The sequence below is a fragment of the Callithrix jacchus genome, chromosome 12 (genome assembly GCF_049354715.1).
Source record: "Callithrix jacchus isolate 240 chromosome 12, calJac240_pri, whole genome shotgun sequence".
Taxonomy (NCBI): Eukaryota; Metazoa; Chordata; class Mammalia; order Primates; family Cebidae; genus Callithrix; species Callithrix jacchus.
In genome coordinates, this window is record NC_133513.1 from 80479935 (window position 1) to 80501326 (window position 21392).

A 21392-nucleotide genomic window follows, 5' to 3' on the forward strand; every position below is an offset into this window, starting at 1 on the left:
TATACGAGTATTACTAACATTATCAGTGACTTGATATCTTTCTGAGGTTCTAATCTGCTTAACTTTAAATAATTGAGGTTCAGAGCACCTTGATTGTTCTCTTAAAAATTAAATTGTAAAACCGAGTGTAATTTTCATGTATTTGGTTTGGATAAATCATTTAATATTTAATAGAAGTCATTTAATATTTTAGATATTTATATTATTAGAACAGTCTTCTTTAAAAATGGTTCTTAAGTTTAATGAGTTCAGTTTGGAAAAAAGTTAATTCTGTTTTAGATGTTTGTCACTGGAAATTATCTTTCCCTGTTTGTTATATGCACATTATTACAAAGTTGTAATCAGTGTTTTCATGCTGTTCTCTGATCCTTTTTTTTTTTCCACAAATACACTTTTTATTTATCAGTAGGTACTTATTTTTAACGCTATAGAGGTAATACTTAATCACGTGAGACTAACTACTGTGGTTTTTTTGCTGTACTGTTAGGGTTATTTTCATTTTTTTCTTTTATAAACAGTATGGTTGTAAATATCTTTATATAGTTTACTTTTTTTTAGTTTATTAGAATATATTGCTAGAGTGGGATTACTGGATTAAGGGGTTTAACAGTATTTTAGTTCTTTTTTACAAGTTGCAGATTTGTTGCCAAATGAACAGATTTGTAGTATTGTTAACAAAGAGAAGAATTACTAGCAAGTCTTGATGTTACTTTTGAAAAGTGTGATGTTTCCATTTAGTAAGGTATCTAAACTTCTATTTCAAAGCAAAAATATGTGCAAACTTCTTACTCATGACAAGTTCATATAGTACAAAAACATGACAATTGTGAGGTTAGGTTGTTTGGAGAAGTAGAAAAGTTCAGTAGAGTTCATAGATTTGTCAGGCAGTCTTCCTTTCTGGTTTGGCACTGACAGCAGATTAACTAGAAGGTGTTAGAAGGAAACTGAAATTTATGCTAAAGTCAATTTAATTCACCAGAATTCCTTCTTTTACAGTTTATTTATAAAGATACCATATTGAATTGCCTTGTAATGAGACAATTAAACTACATTTAAATAACAGAACTCATGTACTATCTAGTAATAGCCCCTTATTTACAATTATAGAGCCCTTTGCAATTTTATAGATATTTTCATGTATCCCATTTGGTCCTTGAAACAATTAGTGAAGAAGTTACAGCAAGTAGTTGTAGTATTTTACAGAAGAACGAAACAAAAATATAGGCAGCCCAGAGATTGAGTGATTTACCTGAGGTTATAGGCTTTAGATTGCACAGCTGGAAGTAGAACCTTGGTCTTCTATATTAAATGACGATATTTATTAAGTTCTTAGCATAGGACCTGTTAGATATTTAAGTGGACCTAGTAAATATTTAAATGTTCCTGTATTATTTCTGACTATTCCTTCTTTATTCTTAAAACCTCATTTTTTGAGCACTCTTCCTCATACCATTTGTAGTTCAACCTTTGTTACGTATTCACCTTTTTCTCTTTAGAAAATAAGATTTTAGGCTGCATTAATTTGATCTGTACAGGAATGATTATCTGTTTTATTTATTGGGACAAATTGTTAAATAATGAAAAGTTGGCACTTTTTCAACTGGAAAATTCAAGGGACTGCTCTTTCTGCGTTCTGCTCAATATGAATCTTCAATTTAGAAACCAGAGCCTGTTCCCCAAAACCTAAAATGCAATTTTAAAAAAAAAGAAACCAGAGCCCATCGTTAACATTCAACATAGCTTATCAATAGGAAAGAAAAATCTAGTAAGAAATGTAAAATCTTCCATTAATGAGAAAGTCATAGAAGTTCATGAGATTTGTATTTAAAGCATAATTTCTCTTTTTTTTTTTTTGAAACGGAGTTTTGCTCTTGTTACCCAGACTGGAGTGCAATGGCACAATCTTGGCTCACCGCAACCTCCTCCGCCTTCTGGGTTCAAGCAATTCTCCTGCCTCAGCCTCCCGAGTAGCTGGGACTATGGGCATGCACCACCATGCCCAGCTAATTTTTGTATTTTTTTTAGTAGAGACGGGGTTTCACCATGTTGACCAGGATGGTCTCTATCTCTTGACCTCATGATCCACCTGCCTCGGCCTCCCAAAGTGCTGGGATTACAGGTGTGAGCCACCATGCCCAGCCTAAAGCATAATTTCATTAGAAAAGTTGATTGTATGGATTTAACTGTAACATAACTGAAAAATACTTGTTTAAATTTAAAATTTTGAAAAGAAATGTAAATGTGATGCTACTTATGAATCAGTGGCTGAATTTCTTTTTTGGTCACAAGAACCTAAACTGTGTGTTATTTGAAAGCACTGATGGGAAATCAGGGAAAAAGCTCCAGAAATTCCTACTAAAGAAAACTAAATGGTAAAGTCCTGTTGTCTGCTAACTTACCTTCCATTCCTGTTACCTTTCTTTTCTTAATCGGACTTTATTAATATTTTTATCCCAGCTACTGGTTTAGTTCAGTGTTTTATGAGCCAGGCAACTTCAGATTTGCTTTTGATGCTTTTTGTTCATTACCTCTCTGAAACTGTATTATCACTTTCTATTTTATAATTCATGTTTCATGTATATGTTATAGCTTCATATTGTTACTGCAACTTTTAGTTATTTAAAAAATATCTGTGATCTGTTGAAATAATTCTTAAAATAGTTATGGCAGAGAAGTAGTTATTGGTTTGTAACACTGTATTTTTGTTAGGGATAATTGTTTAGGGATAAGCATACCTATATATTAAGCCCTACAAAGAAAATTTTTACAATGGCTTTACTTTCAGTAAACCATCATAGTTAAAATAAGATATAGTGTATGTGTCAGGAACACAGTCTTATGAAATAGGGATTAGGGAACTATTTTTAGTTACTGAAAATTAACTATTTTTAGTTATTTGAAAATTGTAGTTAAATTTCTAGCATATACCCCATTAATTTAGGTGCAAGTACAGATTTGAGATAAGATAGATATATTATTTAGATCTCAACTCAGATGTTCAAGAAAAGATATTTTGTTAATTAGATGTAACTTGGAACTTATTTCTGGTGTTTCAAGTCATGATTGGATGCCTGGAAAAGGAAATAAAAATATGCTTAGCTGGCAAAATAGCCACATTATTTCAAAATACAATTTAGTTATAGATTAAATGGATTTATGTGAACAGACTTTAGAACTTAATTACTATTAATTACATTTTTCTTTGGGATGATATTCTTTGGTAAAAAAGGGTTGTTGTAACACCTATTTCAAGACTGTCCAAATGTATATGCAAAACATCAAACTAACCACTTAAGATCTGTGTATTTTGCTTTATTTGAATTATACCTCAATTAAAACAAATTTAACATGTTTACCCAAAGGTAGGGGGAAGCTGTCTAATATATCTGAAATCTCTTGGAGCTTGCTAATCTAATTTAGGCAAGAGAGCTACTACCATGTATGCATTTCTTTTACCTTACTGTATGTACAGTAGTCACTGATATGAGAAAAGATTTTTTTTTTTAATTCAGGAGATATTTTATCGCTGGTATTTATTGAGTGCTTGTTATGTGCTTTATATACATTGGACTCATTTAATCCTCACAATAACCCTATGTAGTTCATACTAGAATTACTCTTATTTAAAGATGTGGAAAGTGATGTTTAGAGAGGTTAAGTAACTTGCCCATGGCCAAAGTATTAGAACTGGGATTTGAACACAGGTAGCCTGCTTGCTAAGTAAATGACCACTAACATTAAAAAGACATAAACATAGATGTGTTTGTTGCAGTATTAGTCATAATACCTAAAAATTGTGAACTAAATATCCAACAGTACTGAAATGATTCATGAAGCCATGATGTACCCATCAATATAATAATGTGTTGTCATTTAAAATTATAAGTTTCATACAGGAGAAAATATTTATGTTATTATATTATATTTACAATACAGTTATCACTATATAACCAAAATTTTTATTACCATTAAAAATTACAAAGAAATATAAATCTAAGAAGCTTAATAGATACTACCATTGAGTACTAGATTTGTATTAATTTCTTTTATCTTTTGCATTTCCTGTATTGGCCAAGTTCACTTTTAAAATAGTACAAGTTGGCCGGGCGCAGTGTGGTTCATGCCTGTAATCCCGGCACTTTGGGAGGCTAAAGAGGTGGATCACCTTAGGTCAGCAGTTTGAGACCAGTGTGACCACCATGGAGAAACCCCTTCTCTACTAAAAATACAAAATTAGGCATGGTGGCACATGCCTGTAATCCCTGCTACTTGGGAGGCTGAGGCAGGAGAATCACTTTAACCTGGGAGGCGGAGGTTGCGGTTAGCCAAGATTGCGCCACTGCACTCCGGTCTGGACAACAAGAGCAAACCTCTGTCTCAAACAAAAAAAAAAAATAGAATTCATAAGCTGTATTTTAAAACTAAGCATTAGTTTATGAACTCAGGAATAATAGCTAACTATAAATTTATATTTGATAAAATAAAAAGACATTCATCATAAAGCATATGTACCTATGCTAGCATTATTATAGAAATATTAGAAAATACACATAAGCCAAAAAAAAAATGAAAATTTCACGTTCCCATATCTAAAACTCAGAGATACTATTTTTTTCTTTTGGGATTGTATTTTATATATGTTCTTAAATTATAATAAATACTTAAAGGCAAATTGATACAGTAAGGACTTCAAAGAGTAAAACTTTTTGTTAGGCTTTGATGTTCTTTAGAAAAATTTGGTTATTCCGTAAGTCACTGTCATTGAAAGAAAAAAGTAGTTACAGTGAGCTTGTATAGGATTACCATTTGTTCAGTTGAGAGACAGCTATCACTGTGTTTTAAGCATTGCTCATATATTAGCTCATTTAATCCTAATAACAACCGTATGATAGGTACCTTTATTAGCCCCATTCTATTTAGGAAGCAGGCACAGAAAGAGTATGTATTTGCCTAAGGTTACACAATAAGTGTAACTTGAAGCTGGCGTTCAAGTTCCAGCAACTTAGTTTTAGAGCATATGTTATTAACCATTATGCCATACTGCCTGCAAGTAGATCTCTAGATGCCAGAAATACTCATCTTCCTCTAGTTACCTGGTTTTCGTAAATCTTTATGCTTAATACTTATGTCATTAAATGTAAATTTCATATTAAACACTCAACTTCTTATTCAGAACATTTCAAGTTAAGTTACAGCTGTTTTCTATCAGCAATCATTATATGTATATGTATTCCTCAGTTCTTATGGTTAGGTTTCCTAAAAGTATGTCTTAAATTTTATAGCATACGGAGAAGTATAAATGTATATTAGAAAGATTTTGTTTATTTGTGTAATTTGTGGCTTAAGAAATATTCCCTCAAGATTTAGTGCTTGTTTAGGTAGTTGCTGGCATCACTTTTGGAAATGTCAGTAGATTTTCATATTGTCGTTTGGAATTTTTTCAGTTTTAACATTTTATTAGTAAATGTAATTACAAGTTAGTAAATCACTTTTATTTGAACCTGTTTCCTTTGAAAGTTTTATATTTTTATTTGGAAATAGAAAAATGTTAATCTCCTCTTGTTGGGCATTATGGTGTAAAAACCTTGGGCTTTGGTGCTTTGTGTAAAATCTGGATTTAAAGTATAACTTACTACTTAGTAACTTGGGCAAATTACTCAGTCTTTTTGACTCTCAATTTCTTCATTTATGAAATGGTAATACCTCTATTTAGGAGTGTTAGGATTAAATGAGAATATATTTGGCTTACTGTCTGGTACATGATACTTAACAGGTACTAGTTGTCTACATCTTTCTAACTTATTATGGATACCAACATCTTGGGAAAAATCTCAAACTTTAAGGAAGGTGAGAATCTGAAGAAAATGAAACTTTAAAAAGATTGAATTCCTAGAGTTAATTTAAAGGAATAAATAGGGTGTGAACAAGACTTGTTGCTCTGCAAAGGCTTCCATGTGGATCCTAGTCTTTGACTCCTTATCTGTCTGATTAAATCGAATTTGCTGCCAAGGCATCCTTAAAGCTGGACTTTATCTTCTGTCAGCACCTGTCCTCTTCACGTTGCTTTGTGTGTAAGCTTCACTGGATTGCTTGCTTTTCGCTGAATATTTTATGTATTTTAATGTCTACTCTAGCCGTTGCTTGGAATGTTCTAACTGCTCTTGTTTCTTCCTCTGTCTACTGGTTTCTGACTTAATTGATTATCTTATATATTACCGACTTGATGAAGCTTTACCTGTGTCTCCGCAGAATTAATCCTTCCCTCTTTAACTCTTAAGATATCTTATTTTTATGTAATAAGGTCTTTGATACAATTATAGGCTTGTGTCTCTCTTCCTTAATAGAATAGGAAAGCCTTGAGGATAGTGGTCTTTACTTACTTAGCCTTATGTTCTCAGTGCCCCTTGTACAAAACGTTCAATATATGTTTGAATGATTATGTGAATGAAGGAGGGGGCCAGCTGGGTTTACTTTAATGAATAGGTAACACCCATTTATGTATAGTTATAGACTTGTCTGAAATAAGTTAAATCCTTTGCAGCCTTTGCTACTATGCTTTCAATGTCTCTTATAAAACTCATGTTGAAATTTAATTGCCATTGTGATGGTATTAAGAGATGGGACCTTTAAGACGTGATTAGATCACGGAGTCTCTATTCTTATTAATGGATTAATGCTGTTTGCATGGTAGTGGATTAGTGATCTTGTGAGTTTGGCCGCCTCCTCTCACATGCTTCCTTGCCTTCTACCTTCTGCCATGGGATAACTCAGCACACAGATTCTCACCAGATGCTGATACCTTGTTCTTGGACTTCCCAGCTTCCAGAACTGTGAGCCAAATACATTTTCTATTCATTATAAACTACCTGTTTTTGGGGTATTCTAGTAAAGCAACATAAAACTTAATAAGTAAAGTGGTACCAAGAGTGCAATTGTTGCTATAACAAATACCTGAAAATGTGGAAATGTCTTGGGTCCTGTGAAGAATGGAAGAATTTAGACAAACAGCCTAGAAAAAGCCTGGATTACTGTGAATAGAGTATTAATGACAATTCTGATGAGGATTCAGAAGAAGAGAGCTATAGGGAAAGTCTGGAACTTCTTAGAGATAATTTAAGTGTTCATAATCAGAATGTTAGTAGAAATTTAAGTGGTAAAGGTCATTCTCATGAGATACCCGAAATGAAGCACAGGATATTGGAAACGAGTAAAGGCCATCCTTGTTATATAGTTGTAAAGAACTCGGCAAGATTATGTTGATATCCTAGAACTTTATGGAATGCAGAACTTAAGAGTTATGAACTGAGATTTCTGGCAGAAGAAATAACTAAGCAGCAAAGCATTCAGGCTACCGGAGGCTACTTTCAACTGCTTAAACTAAGCTGGGGGGAAGGGAATGACTTAAAGACAATTCATAATTAAAAGAGAGACAGAATGGAAATACTTGGAAAATTTGTAGCCTGGTCATAATAAAGAAAAAAAGGTACGTATAGGAGAGCAAAGGTACGTATAGGAGAGGTACGTATAGGAGAGGTACCTATAGGAGAGGTATGTATAGGAGAGCCAATGGTGTGGCCCAGGAACCATTTGCTAAAGAGATTAATGTGCCTAGAAGAAGCTAGGTGCTGTTTATCAAGACAATGGAGAAAGACCCCAAAGGCATTTTGGAGATCCTTTGAGACTGTCTGTCCCATCACAGGCCCAGATATCTAGGAGGGCAGAATGGTTTGTGAGGAGGCAGAGTAGGCACAGATAGTCCTTCACAAGCTTGCTGCCCAGGGCTACCTCAGCTCCCCATATTTCAGCCCAATGGGCCTTGGCTGTCCTAGCTCTGGTTCAAAGGGGCCCAGGTGTGGCTTAGGCAACTGCTGAGTACTCAAATGGTTAAGTCTTGACAGTTTCCGTATGGTGCTAATCCTGCAGCCTCACTGGATGAAAGAGCTGTGGGAGACATTGCTACCACCACCAGGATTTCAAAGGATGTTGGGGATAGTCTGGGAGAGACTTGTCACAGGGTTGGAGCCTCTGCAGAATAGAAATTGGGAGTCACTATAGAGAGTCCCTACTAGGGCATTGCTGAATGGAACCATAGCAGCAGGCCCAGCACCAAGACTTCAGAACTACAGCTACCAGTATTCATTGCCAGCCTGGGAGAATTTCAGGCTTGAGACTCTTGTGAAAGCTGCATGGCCTCAGTCCAGCAAAGCCTTGGGGGTCGGACTTCCCAGGGTCTATTGAGATGAAATGAATGTATGTTGTAGGTGAGGAGGACATGAGTTTTGGGGCCCAGGGACAGGATGCTATGGTTTGGATGTTCCCTTTTAAAACTCATGTTGAAATTTCATTGCCATGTGGCATTATTAAGAGATGGAACCTTTCAGAAGTGATTATGTTATAAGGGCTCTGCCTTCATTAATGGATTAATGCCATTATTGCAGGTTCGAGTTAGTTATCTCTGGAGTTTGGCCTCCTTTTTCTCTATCATGTGCTCATGCCCTCATTTGCTGTGTGATGCCTACTACCATGTTTTGATGCATTCCAGAAGACCCTCATCAGATGCAGCCCCTTGATCTCAGACTTCTCAGCTTCTAAAACTGTGAGCAAAATAAACTTCTTTTCTTTATAAATTACCCCCTTTGTGGTACTATATCGCAGCAGAAAATAGACATCAGCCTGAAGTTCTCCCAAGCTTGTATTAAATACTAATTGTCAATTAGTATTTATAGTGCAAGGATAAATTCGAATTTAGTCCTGGTTAGAATGATCACATTTCAAGGGAGGGGCTTTGTACTTCTATACATTAATGTAAGGATAAAAATCTTAATAGTATTCTCACTGAAATTAATGCTTTAGGTTAGGTAAGGTTGTTAGTGGTAATTATAATTTCTTTTAATAAAATATTGCATTGTTCAAAAAATATATAGATGGTTTGAATTTATATTTTTTGACCAAAATATATTTATAATTTTGAATAGGAATTCCAGAGTATTGGTAACTGTAACCACTTTGGGTTCCCCACTGCTGCTTCTGGTGCCTCATTTTTTCTGATGTCTTACATTGGTCTTGTAAGGTAGAGTTAAGATTATTCAGTTTCAAGAACTACTGATTTAGGCCTCTGTTCTCTCTCTCTCTTTTTTTTTAAATGAATGGGTATAATATCCTAATACATTTTGATAATTGATCAACAGCTACATTTTTAGGTGAGGCTGCTTTCTTACTTTTTTATTTTTTTAATTTCTTTCTCTTAATTTTTAAAAAAATGTCAGATATTGACTAAGAGATGGGACAGCTTTCTTATGTGAGAATAGTAGATGACAGCAAATATTTGTTATGTCAAAATGATAATCCTAATAGTTTTCTTTTAGAGTCTTTATAATAAAAACACTTTGAGGCTGAAAATGAATTTATATGTTCCTAAAGAGACAAAAAGTGTTCTTGGGACATAGTAAATGTTATTGAAGTCTTAGATGCTTTTATCAGTGTAATTTTTGGGTAGAAATTTGCATTGTAAAAATGCATATAGAGCTTCTTCCAAGTCATATATGGCAAGACCACATTTTGCCATGGTAATTGATAAATAGACTCAGGTAATTATAAAGCATCTAATTTTAAAAAATTTGTCATAGAAACTGCAGGTACATTGTGGCAAAAATAGAAAATACAAAACAAGCAAATATGAGAAAAAATATGCCTCACCACCTACATATTATTACTTTTAGTACTTTATAATCTTTTGTCGATATATGTCTGTATTGAGATATATATATATATATACACTTTGTCTAAATGGTATTACATTATACATTGTTTTGAAACCTGCCGTTTTTAGTCATTTACATCTACTTTTCCATTTCAGTAAGTTTTCATTTTATATAATGCCCAAATCACATTAAAATTTTTCCAGGTAGTCAAAAATGTCCTTTATGGCTGGTTTGGCTGAAACAGTATCCAGGCCAGCATTGCGCCTATGAAATTGGCTGTTAGGAACCTTATATCTTTAAAAATCAAGGGTGGCAACCCATCTTCCCACTTTCCCCCTACCCCCATCTTTTTTTTTTCTTAAAGATACTGGCTTGTTGGAGAAAGACTAGGTTATGTTCTACAGACTTTCCGAGTTTGTCCAGTTTACTGTCTCATAATGTCATTTAGATTGTTCCATTTTATGTATTTCTAACAAATTAAAATTTATATCTGCATCCTTGGTGGATTTGAGTTGAAGATCTTTAACTATCATAGATGATGCTGTGTACTTTATATTGTATATCAGAAGTTACATGATCTTTACTTGACTCATGATGAGGAGATTGGCCACTGAAATTGGACAGCGACAGTCTTTTCTCCCCATTGTTGAATTATATTTATCTCTTTGCATTAGAAAGTATTTTGGTTAGTAGTATTTTGGCTCTGTACAAAAGTTCATTTTCTCATCAACCACTCACCTGTTGGTTTGACACCATTTGTTCATCTTTGAGTATATCAGTAATTTCATTAGGGTTTGCAGAATATGATTTTAAATTCTGTTCTTTTACATGTATTAATCGATGTTTTTTGGTAAGAGAGAACTTATGAAATGGGACGACTTTATTGTCCTTAAATACAGTCTCCATAGAAAAGACAAAATAAATACTTAAATCTTTCTTTTAACATTTTTCAATGTGAAGAACTATTCCATTAACCACCTCAAAAGGTGATAAATAAAAAGGGCATTTTTAGTTGTTTTAACTCTTTTTTTTCTTTTTGAGATGGGGTCTCACTCTGTTGCCCAGGCTGGAGTGCAGTGGTGCAGTGATGGTACATTGCAGCCTCAGTCTTCCTGGGTTCAAGTGATTCTCCCACCTCAGCCTGGGACTACAGGTGTACGTCTCTACGCCCAGCCAATGTTTTAGTACTTTTCGTAGAGGTGGGGATTGCCATATTGCCCAGCCTGGTCTCAAACTCCTGGGCTGAAGAAATTCACCCACCTCAGCCTCCCAAAGTGCTAGGATTACAGACATGACCCACAATGCCTGGCCTTAACTTTTTTCTTTTTGAGTTTCTTTATTAATTCAGGATGTTTTAATATACTACCATTTATGTTTTCTTTGATGCTAAGATTATCACAGCTGGTCATTTGGACCTTTATGCCAGCTCCTTTGCCCATTTGATATAGGCCATTAGTCTCCATAAGCCTTCCTTGTTCTCTTGGCATGAAAAGATATCCCAGGCTCACCTGTACCTTCCCTACTCCAAACCTGTCATTAACTCTTTTTTCCAAGAAGTTTGATTCCTTTTAGTTTATTATGATATTAGAGACGAAAATCTGCATTCTTGGAATGTTTATTACTGCTAGAGTGATGTTGCTTATAAGTCATTTCAGAGAAAAGGCCTAGAAAAGATTTTTACAAACATGAATTCATACTACTATTTTTAGTTTCTACATGATTTCTTGATTTTACGGTATTATCTCTGTTACACTTATAATTATGAACCTTAAAGTCATTAGCATAACTTCATTGCTTAGTTCTACAATATAAAGAAAATAGTCCTGCTGTGGTGGCTCATGCCTGTAATCCCAGCACTTTGGAAGTTTGAGGCAGGTGGATTGCTTGAGCTCAGGAGTTCAAGACCAACCTGGGAAACATGATGAAACCTTGTATTTACAAAAATTTAGCTGCATGTGGTGGCATTTCCCTATAGTCCCAGCTACTCAGGAGGCTGAGGTGATAGGATCACCTGAGCCCAGGAAGTCAAGGCTCTAGTGAGCCATGATTATGGCATCACACTCCAGCCTGAATGGCAAAGTGAGACTCTGTCTCAGGGAAAAAAGAAAAGAAAAATAGTTTGAAGAGGCTGGGTGTATGACTCATGCATGTAACCCCAACACTTTGGGAGGCTGAGGTGGGAGGATCACTTCAGCCCAGGAGTTTGAGACCAGCCTGTGCCACATCATGAGACCCGGTCTCTCTTTAAAAGAAGAGAAAAGAAAAGTTTGAGGATATCAATAATGGTACTACTAGAATCAGTAAAACTACCAAAAGAAGTTTATAGCTTCTAGTTGTTTTTTTTCTTAGAATACTTCTTACCAAGAAGTGCAGTATCCAAATAGCCTTTGTAACAAAACCTTTCTCATTCTCCTGGGTGTCAATTTGACTTTTAATCAGTTTTGTTTCTAACACTGTTCAATTTATGAGATTAAAAGTCTTTTTTTTTCTTTATATGATTCTAAGATCAAAAATATATAAAGATATACACAGGAGTCCTGCTGCCACCTGTTCTTGCTATGCTTTTCCCCTTTTCTTCCCTTTCTCTGTGAAGCAACTGTTTTTATTAGTTTCTCATTTGTCACTCATTTGTGTGTATGTGTATTGAGGATGTTGACATTCAAGCAAATATATGTGTTAACATTCTTATTCTCATCCCTGTGCAAAAGATATACCCTGTATACTCTATTGGACAGGTTTTTGTCCTTAAAATACTCTGTAGATCTCTCCACTCAGCACATAGTTATCTTATAGATAGAGCATATAGTACACATATAACCTTTTCTTAAACTATAATATCAAAATAATAGTTTTCAGTAACTTGATAATTATTATCCAATTGAAAATATTACTGAAATAAACTCAATAATATGAAAGCTGCAGAAAGAAAAAAGACCTAGAAAAGGGCTTGGATTAGGTCAACTTTGAATTATATTTGGAAGACAAATAAGTCCAGAAGTAAGTGGGCAGAGATTATTGGAGTTGGTCTTAAAAGGAGACTTTAGGCAGATTGGCTGGGTGGTGTGAAGGGTCTGTGTCAGAAAATCATTAGATTAGGTTGATGGAGTTGGCATGATGAGTAGGTAAGAATCATAAAAGTGTAGAGTGTTGATGATTTTTATAGTTGGATATAAATGGTTCTTGAGTGTAGAGGTTTGTTTTTATGCTAGCTGTAGTCCGTGGCATAACTGACTATAATGGGCATGCTAAATATCCATGGCACTTGACCCTGGAATACCACAGTGGGTAGGGGCACGTACCCCCCTGTGCAGTTGAAAATTCACATGTGACTTTGACTCTCCCAAAACTTAACTACTAATATTTAGCCTATAATTGACTGGAAATCTTACTGATAACTTTCATTAATACAAGTAAGCTACTGAAAAAAAAAATTAAGAAAATCATGAAGATGAGAAAATATATTTACTATGCATTAAGTGGAAGTGGATTATTATAAAAGTCTTCATCCCCATTGCCTTCACTTTGAGTAGGCTGAGGAGTAGGAGAGGAAGGGTCAGACTTGCCGTCTCATGGGTGGCAGAGATAGAAAAAGGTCCACATACAAGTGGTCCCACACAGCTCAAACTGGTTTTGTTCATTGATCAACTGTAGTTTGATTGAAAGTAAGGATAATAAAGTTTCTGCCTCAGTTCTGTATTACCAAGTATAGATAGCAAGGGCTGGAAGAAACTTTTAGGGTTAATCTCTTTGAGCCTAATTATCATGTAGAATAGGAAATTGAGGTCTAGGAAGGTTAAGTGACTTGTGCAGATTAAACAACTAGTTAGAGACTAGCCAGCTCTTAAATCTGACTTACAGATTTTCAGTGTATCTACTTTTTTCTACAACATGTTTGTTGCCTTTTTTAGCCAGGAAACATTAGAAGTTGAACTCTTGTCTTTTCAGGCAGGTGCAGATTTTGGGGTTTTGTTTTGATTTTTGGTTTTTGACCCAAAGTACTTTAGTTCTGTGATTTATAAAGCATGAGGTTTCTGTTTTTCTCACATAACTGAATACTGTAAATATGGAAGTTACCTTTTATCTTTACCAGTATTACACATAAATGGTTATACATAAATACATCAACCACCTTTTATTACTCCAGCTGTAGTGGGGAAAACTTTCTTTTCATAACTAGCTAATGTTTTAAAATGTATATTTTTAGTTTGATTGCTGCATATTTCAGATATTTCCTTAACTTGAGTACTCAGATATTTATCCAAACATTATTGCTATGGGATTTCCTGCAGAAAGACTTGAAGGCGTATACAGGAACAATATTGATGATGTAGTAAGGTAAGAATGCTTTGATTTTCTATTTCAAATATTGATGTTTATATTCATGTTATATTTTTAATGAGAAAAGATTTCTAAACAGAAAAAGACACTTTGTGATGTAAGCTTAATTTTATTATTGTAGTGCTCTATAATCCTTATTGGCTTACTGTACCTAATGGGCTTCATTGGGATACAGTTCATTTGATAAGAACTGACTTTATACATAATCAGGTATTTATGTGATGTTACTTCCTGGACTCTATAAACTGCCTCTCACCAGGTATAATGCCTGGATTCCATTACAGTGGGATTTTTGTCCTATTTCATAATTGGAGATTAGGCTTAAAATCCTAGAGTGGATTTATTCTGGTAAATTTATTCACACTAAGATGTAGATGACTAATACTGTATATTTTTATGTAGATCAAATTTTAATATACCACTGTGCATAAGTGTACTAAGCACCTGAAGAAGTACTTGGTACAAGAGATCTAGAAAGGAATCGCTGGGTGTACCAAGGCTAATCAGTTTTATAATTTTGCATAAATTTCTAAGTGCAGTTATTTAGAACAATTTGTTTCTTAAGGCCCAGTCAAATATTATTTGTAGAATATACAATTTTAGGAATTCATGGCATATTTTATGAAAGAAGAAATTCATGTCTGATGTGCAAATAGTCATAACATACTTTATAATTTCAGAGCAAAAATATATATGTGTGAATACATTAACTGTACATTGTCAGTAGGAACCTTAATGGCTTTAAAAGTTAAAATTTCAAGCCAGCCATTGTGGTGTGCTCCTGAAGTCCCAGCTACTTGGGAGGCTGAGGTAAGAGGATCATTTAGCTTGAACTGAGGAAGTAGAGGCCAACCTGGGTAACAAGCAAGAACTCATCTCTTAAAAAAAAGAAAGTTAAAATTCCAGTTTATTTCCTGTACACTCTTTCATTAGTATCTTTTCTGGAGACTTTCAATTTAAATATTTGGTGGTTATGACAATTAAATGTTAAAATGGATGGGAAAGCACTTTGTAACTTATAAAGTATTATGCAGATGCAGACTCCTTTTATAATAGTTGTGTAAGTATAGACAACCTGAATTCTTTTATGAGCTAGCTGTAAGTTTTATAAGTAGTTAAGTTTTGGCAACTTGCTTTGAACCACAGTAGATTTACAATTTTTTGTAGTATTGAGTTGTGTTCATTTGGAATTTTGTAATATATTCCCAAAATAAAATTTTCATACCTACAAAAACTACAAAAAAATTTCCCTAGTTTTTTATAGTTTCTATTAAAAGAAACTGGTACCTAGGGATGCCAGAAGTACTGTTTAAGAAATTGAAAATAGGGAAATGAATTTATCATCTCATAGTTAGGCAGGGCACAGTAGAAGGATGCTTAACATTGAAAGCTGATGGGAACAGCAGGTTGATGCAACTTGTGATAACACTTCTAAAGAAAAAGCAATGAGCCAAAGAAAAAAGAAAAAGATAGGCACATTTTGAATTAAGGAAGATGGAGAATCTGGGAAATGAGCAGTATAGTCACCAGGCATGTATTCTCTGCTATGGTACAGAAGTGTTTATCAGGCCTCTTTATGGCCTGGATGATATATCCCACAAAGATGACCTACTTCACATTACTATAATTCTGTATTCAACTAAGCACTAATTCAACCTAGCCAGATTAGTACTCATACCAAAAAAGAGTGAGTACTCTGAGTAGGGGGGAGCTTTTTTGATTATGGTGGGAATATCTTTGTGGTAAATTAATCTGGTGTGCTAGTTTTCATGTTGGTCTCTTCTGAGTGTCATTTGTCATTGAGGCTGATTGTGCATCTTTTAAGTTACTGATAAAGTTCCTGTACAGCTGATTATCAGACCTTAGATTGTAATAATTTCACCAAGAAAATACTTTGCTGGGAAGTATTTTGGTCCTTCGATTTGATTGATGACTCTTATTTTATGCCTCTGAATTAAAAGATTCACACATTCAGTTTGTAATTAGTAATCAAGGCTGAGGTTTATGCTATCTAGCTTCACTATCTAGTTTGTTTTGTCTAGCTGTATGACTTCTTCAAATCTGCTATTTCTAAAAAAACAAATGTTTTATGTGTCTGGATTAATATTTAGCCAGTGGTTCTCTCAGCCAACAGATCTTGTCACTTCTTATGATATTATTAATAGCATGTCAACATGAAGAATTATCTGCTGAATATAATAGCTCTGCTGTCCTTGTTTCCTTTTGTCTCATTCTTTTTTGATTGGGGGATAACTGGCCAATAAAGCTTTGATAGCTTCTATTGCCCAGGCCCCTCCTCTTCTTTTATAAGAGAAAGGATAATAAAGGTATTGTTTTTTCTATCAACAAAAATAGAAATAAATAATTCCTAAGTAATTTGCCAGTTAGGATTAAAGTCTCCAAAAGAATGGCTGTACCCAGTACCTAAGTGATTAATTTCCTTAATTGGTTCATATTATATTGGGAATATTAGTGATCAGTGGTGATTCCTTTTTTGGTTCAAAGTTGATAGTGTCACAGTGAAAAATGTTTTTAAAATTTTTCTATACTTTAATTTTTCTGTTAACAAAAAAGTATTTTCAGTTGGATTTTTCTTTGTTCTCTCTATTACAATGTCCAAAGAATATTTGAAATTATCCTTTTCTCTCTCATTGCATATTTTTTTCTGTGATTTTTCCACAAATAGAAAATACTCTGCAAAGATTAGACTTTGTTGTTGTACTACATCACTGCTTTGACTAAATGCAGATTGCAAATACCTTCATACGTACATTGCTCAGTACTTTTTTTTTTTTTTTGAGACAGAGTTTCGCTCTTGTTACCCAGGCTGGAGTGCAATGGCGCGATCTCAGCTCACCGCAACCTCTGCCTCCTGGGTTCAGGCAATTCTCCTGCCTCAGCCTTCTGAGTAGCTGGGATTACAGGCAAGCGCCACCGTACCCAGCTAATTTTTTGTATTTTTAGTAGAGACAGGGTTTCACCATGTTGACCAGGATGGTCTTGATCTCTTGACCTTGTGATCCACCCACCTCAGCCTCCCAAAGTGCTGGGATTACAGGCGTGAGCCACCGCTCCCAGCACTTTTTTTTTTTTTTTTAATGAAGTCTCTTGTTACCCAGGGTAGGGTGCAGTGGTGCCATCTCGGCTCACTGCAACCTCTGCCTCCTGGGTTCAAGTGATTCTTCTGCCTCAGCCTCCTAAGCAGCTGGGATTGCAGGTGGCCTGCCACCACGCCCAGCTAATTTTTGTATTTTTAGTAGAGATGGGGTTTCACTATGTTGGCCAGGCTGGTCTTGAACTCCTGACCTTGGGTAATACACCTGCTTTGGCCTCTCAAAGTGCTGGAATTACAGGGGTGAGCCACTGTACTCAGCTAAATTGATCGGCTTAACTTTTAGGGATATAATTTGTTATGACAATGTGGAAATTTTTATTGAGGTACTCAGAGTCCTTTTGAAACAAATATTTAACTTCACCTTTTGAGGTTACCTCCTACAATTGGGAATTAATGTCAAAAATAAGCCAAAAAAAATGAGGGAAAAATGAACCACGCTGTAGTTTTTTACTCTCTTTTTGCTATTTTTTACTATCTTAATTGCAATTGTTTTGCTTATATAGCATTCAGAATTGACAGGGTAAGAAAGCCACATCTCATAGAAGCTGACTTTTCCCAAGTTAGTTTTTTTCTTTTCCTCTTACTACTTACTACCTTTCCCTCCTTTCTTGCTGCTAAACTCTTGCCCTGACATGCTGGTAATGTGAAACAGTGTTTAATCAGATAATTGATTATTCTAGGACATGTATGTTGTTATTTTTTTTTTTTTGAGACCAGTTCTTGTTCTGTCACCCAGGCTGGAATGCAGTGGCATGATCATGGTGGCATGATCCTGGTTCACTGCAACCTCTGCCTCCTGGGCTCAGGTGATCCTCCTACCTCAGCCTCCCGAGTAATAGGGACCACAGGCATGCACCACCAGGCCTGGCTAATTTTTGTGTTTTTTGTAGAGATAGGGTTTTGCCATGTTGCCCAGGCTGGTCTTGAACTCCTGCACTCAAGCCGTCTGCCTCAGCCTCCAACAGTTCATGCTGTGTTTATAGGCATGAGCCACTGCACCCCGCCAATGTGTATGTTCATCTCATCTCTCAAGCTAATATTGGAGTTATCTACTTTATGTTATCTGGTATAAATCTAAGCAATTTTTAACAAATTGATGCTTCATGTGTTTAAGAGACATAGCTTAAGAATTGTTCTGTTTCTATGACTGGAAATATAGTTGACATTGGCAGTCTCTACAGGGACTGAATAAAAAATAAAATAAATAAAATAGAAAAGAAATATAAAAAAGAAAGAATTGTTCTGTTTCTAATAAATTTGGAGAATGGAGGTTTAATAGAGGTGAACTGTCTTTCTCACTGCAGAACCTTTATATGCCACCATGCGTTGTAAATCTCCCAAGAGTGAGATTCTAGTATGATGTTTTTCTTTTCCTTTTCTATTCTTTCCCTTTCCCTCTACCTTCTTTTTTTTCTTTTTTGGTGGCAAGAGTTCTGTATTATAAGGAAGTGCTTTTAGAGCGTAGCCTTCTGATACACAGTGATTTTTGAAAAAGATTTATTTATTGTCTTGTTCACTGTGAGCGTTTTCCCCCCATGTATAAGCAGCGTGTAACAGATTCAAGAACACCCTGTCCCCCACACAAACTTTTTTTTTTTTTGAGACAGAGTCTCGCTCTGTCACGCAGGCTAGAGTGCAGTCATGGTTTGATCATGGTTCACTGCAACCTCGACTTCTGGGCTCCAGTGATCTTCCTGCCTCAGCCTCTCAAGTAGCTGGGACCACAGGTGTGTGTTACCACACCTGGCTAATTTTTGTATTTTTAGTAGAGACAGGGTTTCATCATGTTTTCCAGGCTGGTCTCAAACTCCTGAACTCAAGCAGTCTACCTGTCTTAGCTTCCCAAAGTGCTGGGATTACAGCATGAGCCTCCATGCCTAGTCTCAAAATAATATTTTGAAATACTTGAAATTTGATGATCTCTCAATTTATCAACCTTAGTTGTATGTTAATTTTCAATAAAAAGGAAGTATTTGTTGCCCTAACGTTATCACTGTTGGCTATTCAGTTTAAAAAAGGAACTAAAGAGAGATTATTTATAGGCAGGCATCAAAATTGTTTAGAGGAAAGAATGATCAGTTTCATCCTCTTTTTCTAGCATTTCTGATTCCTTCTTTCATATTGCCTCTCTTTTTCCCACTTTTTTTCTTTATTGAGGCAGAATTCACATAATAGAAAGCGATTTTAACGTGTACAATTCCATGACATTTATTACCTTCATAATGTTGTGTAACCTCCACTTCTGTCAAGTTTCAAAACATTTTATCACCCCAAATGAAAGCCCTGTTCTTACTGGGTACCTCCTACTACTTTTTTTTTTTGAGACGGTGTCTCAGTCTGTTGCCCAGGCTATAGTGCAGTGACTCGATCTTGGCTCACTGCAGCCTCTGCCTCCCAGGTTCAAGCAATTCTCCTGCCTCCTCCTCCCGAGTAGCTGGGACTACAGGCACATGCCACCATGCCTGGCTAAGTTTTTTATTTTTAGTAGAGAGGGTTTCACCATGTTGGCCAGGCTAGTCTTGAACTCCTGACCTCAGGCATTCTGCCCACCTTGGCCTCTTAAAGTGCTGGGATTACAAGCCTGTGTCACGGTGCCTGGCCACCACCTACTGTAGTTAGTCTTATTTCCTTAGTGGATTAGACAGTGTTTATATTGTCTACACCAATTCATTTTTTTTTGTATTTTAATAATAGGTGACATTTATTGGGGATTTATTTACATACTTATTTACGTGTATAACTGTTTATAGCCAGTTTATATGTATAATCTTACTAAATCTCTACAGCACATCTATCCCCATTTCATAGATGGTTTAAAAGAAATTAACTTCTCCAAGCATTACCTGTTGTAAGTAGTGAGACTAAAGGTTGAGTTCAGGTCTGTCAGTTTCCAAAGCTGATTTCCTTAGGAACCATATTATCTTGTATACAACTCTTGGGCTAATCTTGTTAATATCCTTTATTTGACCTAGCACTGTTGATTCACACCATGTTTAAAACTGAAATACATTTCCTATATTTAAAAATTGAGACCTTACATAAAAAGTACATTTCTAGCTGCTTTTTAAATTTCCAAGGATCTTCCAACACTTGGGTCACATTTCTGCATGACAGAAATCAGCTGGAGTTGTGTAATGTCTGACCTGTCTTTGTCAATGAACAGATTATTCATTGGCATTTCTCATCTATTTTTGAGATTGTAACTCTGATTCTGTATAATTCATAGAATTTTTGAGATTGTAACTTTGATTCTGTATAATTCATAGAATTATTAATTCGATCTATATATGTAAGTTATTACATTATTATTTTTTGTATAGACTGCTTTAGATAGTATTGTAGAGCATTGTATGTTCATTTTATCAGTTGAACTGTGCTATAGGATTATTGTAGAGATCTTATCTCTAATTGACAGGATTCATAAAGAGAAAGCAAAGGAGAGAAGTCATCCAGATTGAAAAGACTTACACAGTGCCAAGCACAATAAAAAAAGAAAGCCTATACTAGGCAAATTATTATTATGAAATGTGTTTTAGGATACCAGAAATAAAGAGAATAACTGAAAACTTTTTAGAATCACTTAGGGATTAGGAATATGAATAGCATATTCATATGATTTCATATGAATTAAAAGTAAAAGGTGATGAAACATCACCTTCAAAGTTTTTCATTCCGCCTAGAAATCTGTATCTAGCTAAACCATCAATCAAGTGTGAAAGTAGTGGGGAAAACTCAAGGACTGAAAAGCTGTGCTCAGGAAGAACCTTTTTTTGGAGATCAATGGAAGATGTGGTTCAACAAAACAAGGGACTAAACCAAGAAATGAAATAGAAGAGCTTCAGTAAACAGAGAATCCAGCTCAGCAGCAACAAAGAAGAAAGTCCCAGGATGACAGCTGTGATACAGGCTGAAAAGTTAGCAATTTTGATTGGAGCAAGAGATTAGAAGTTCTGGGAAAATAATCAAACTGATAGATGGATGTTGAAATATTTGGAGAAAAATGTGTAATGGATTCTTACAAAACTGAACAAATTAGAAAAAGGAAACAGTTGTTAACATTGGTTGATTTAACCCAAAATTGTGATATTGCTATTTTAGAGGAATTAAGATAAGTGAAACGCGTGGAGTACTACTAGTTTTGTAAGTCTCTTCTGCCGTGGCAGGAAATCTGTAGTTATTAAATCTATAAGATATAAGTTATTAAATCTATAAGAAGCAGTATTACAAATGATATTTTA

The 21392-nt window shown here is 35.1% G+C and overlaps 1 protein-coding gene across 4 annotated transcripts in view; it reads left to right on the forward strand.

Annotated features, from left to right (window-relative positions):
• Positions 1-21392, forward strand: part of PTEN (phosphatase and tensin homolog) — a 101928-nt gene that overhangs the window by 14807 nt on the left and 65729 nt on the right. For all 4 annotated transcript variants that reach the window (XM_078345970.1, XM_078345971.1, XM_078345969.1 and 1 more), the window contains exon 2: positions 13952-14036. In XM_078345970.1, coding sequence (XP_078202096.1) covers positions 13952-14036 — 85 coding nt within the window. The remainder of the gene's footprint in view (positions 1-13951; positions 14037-21392) is intronic.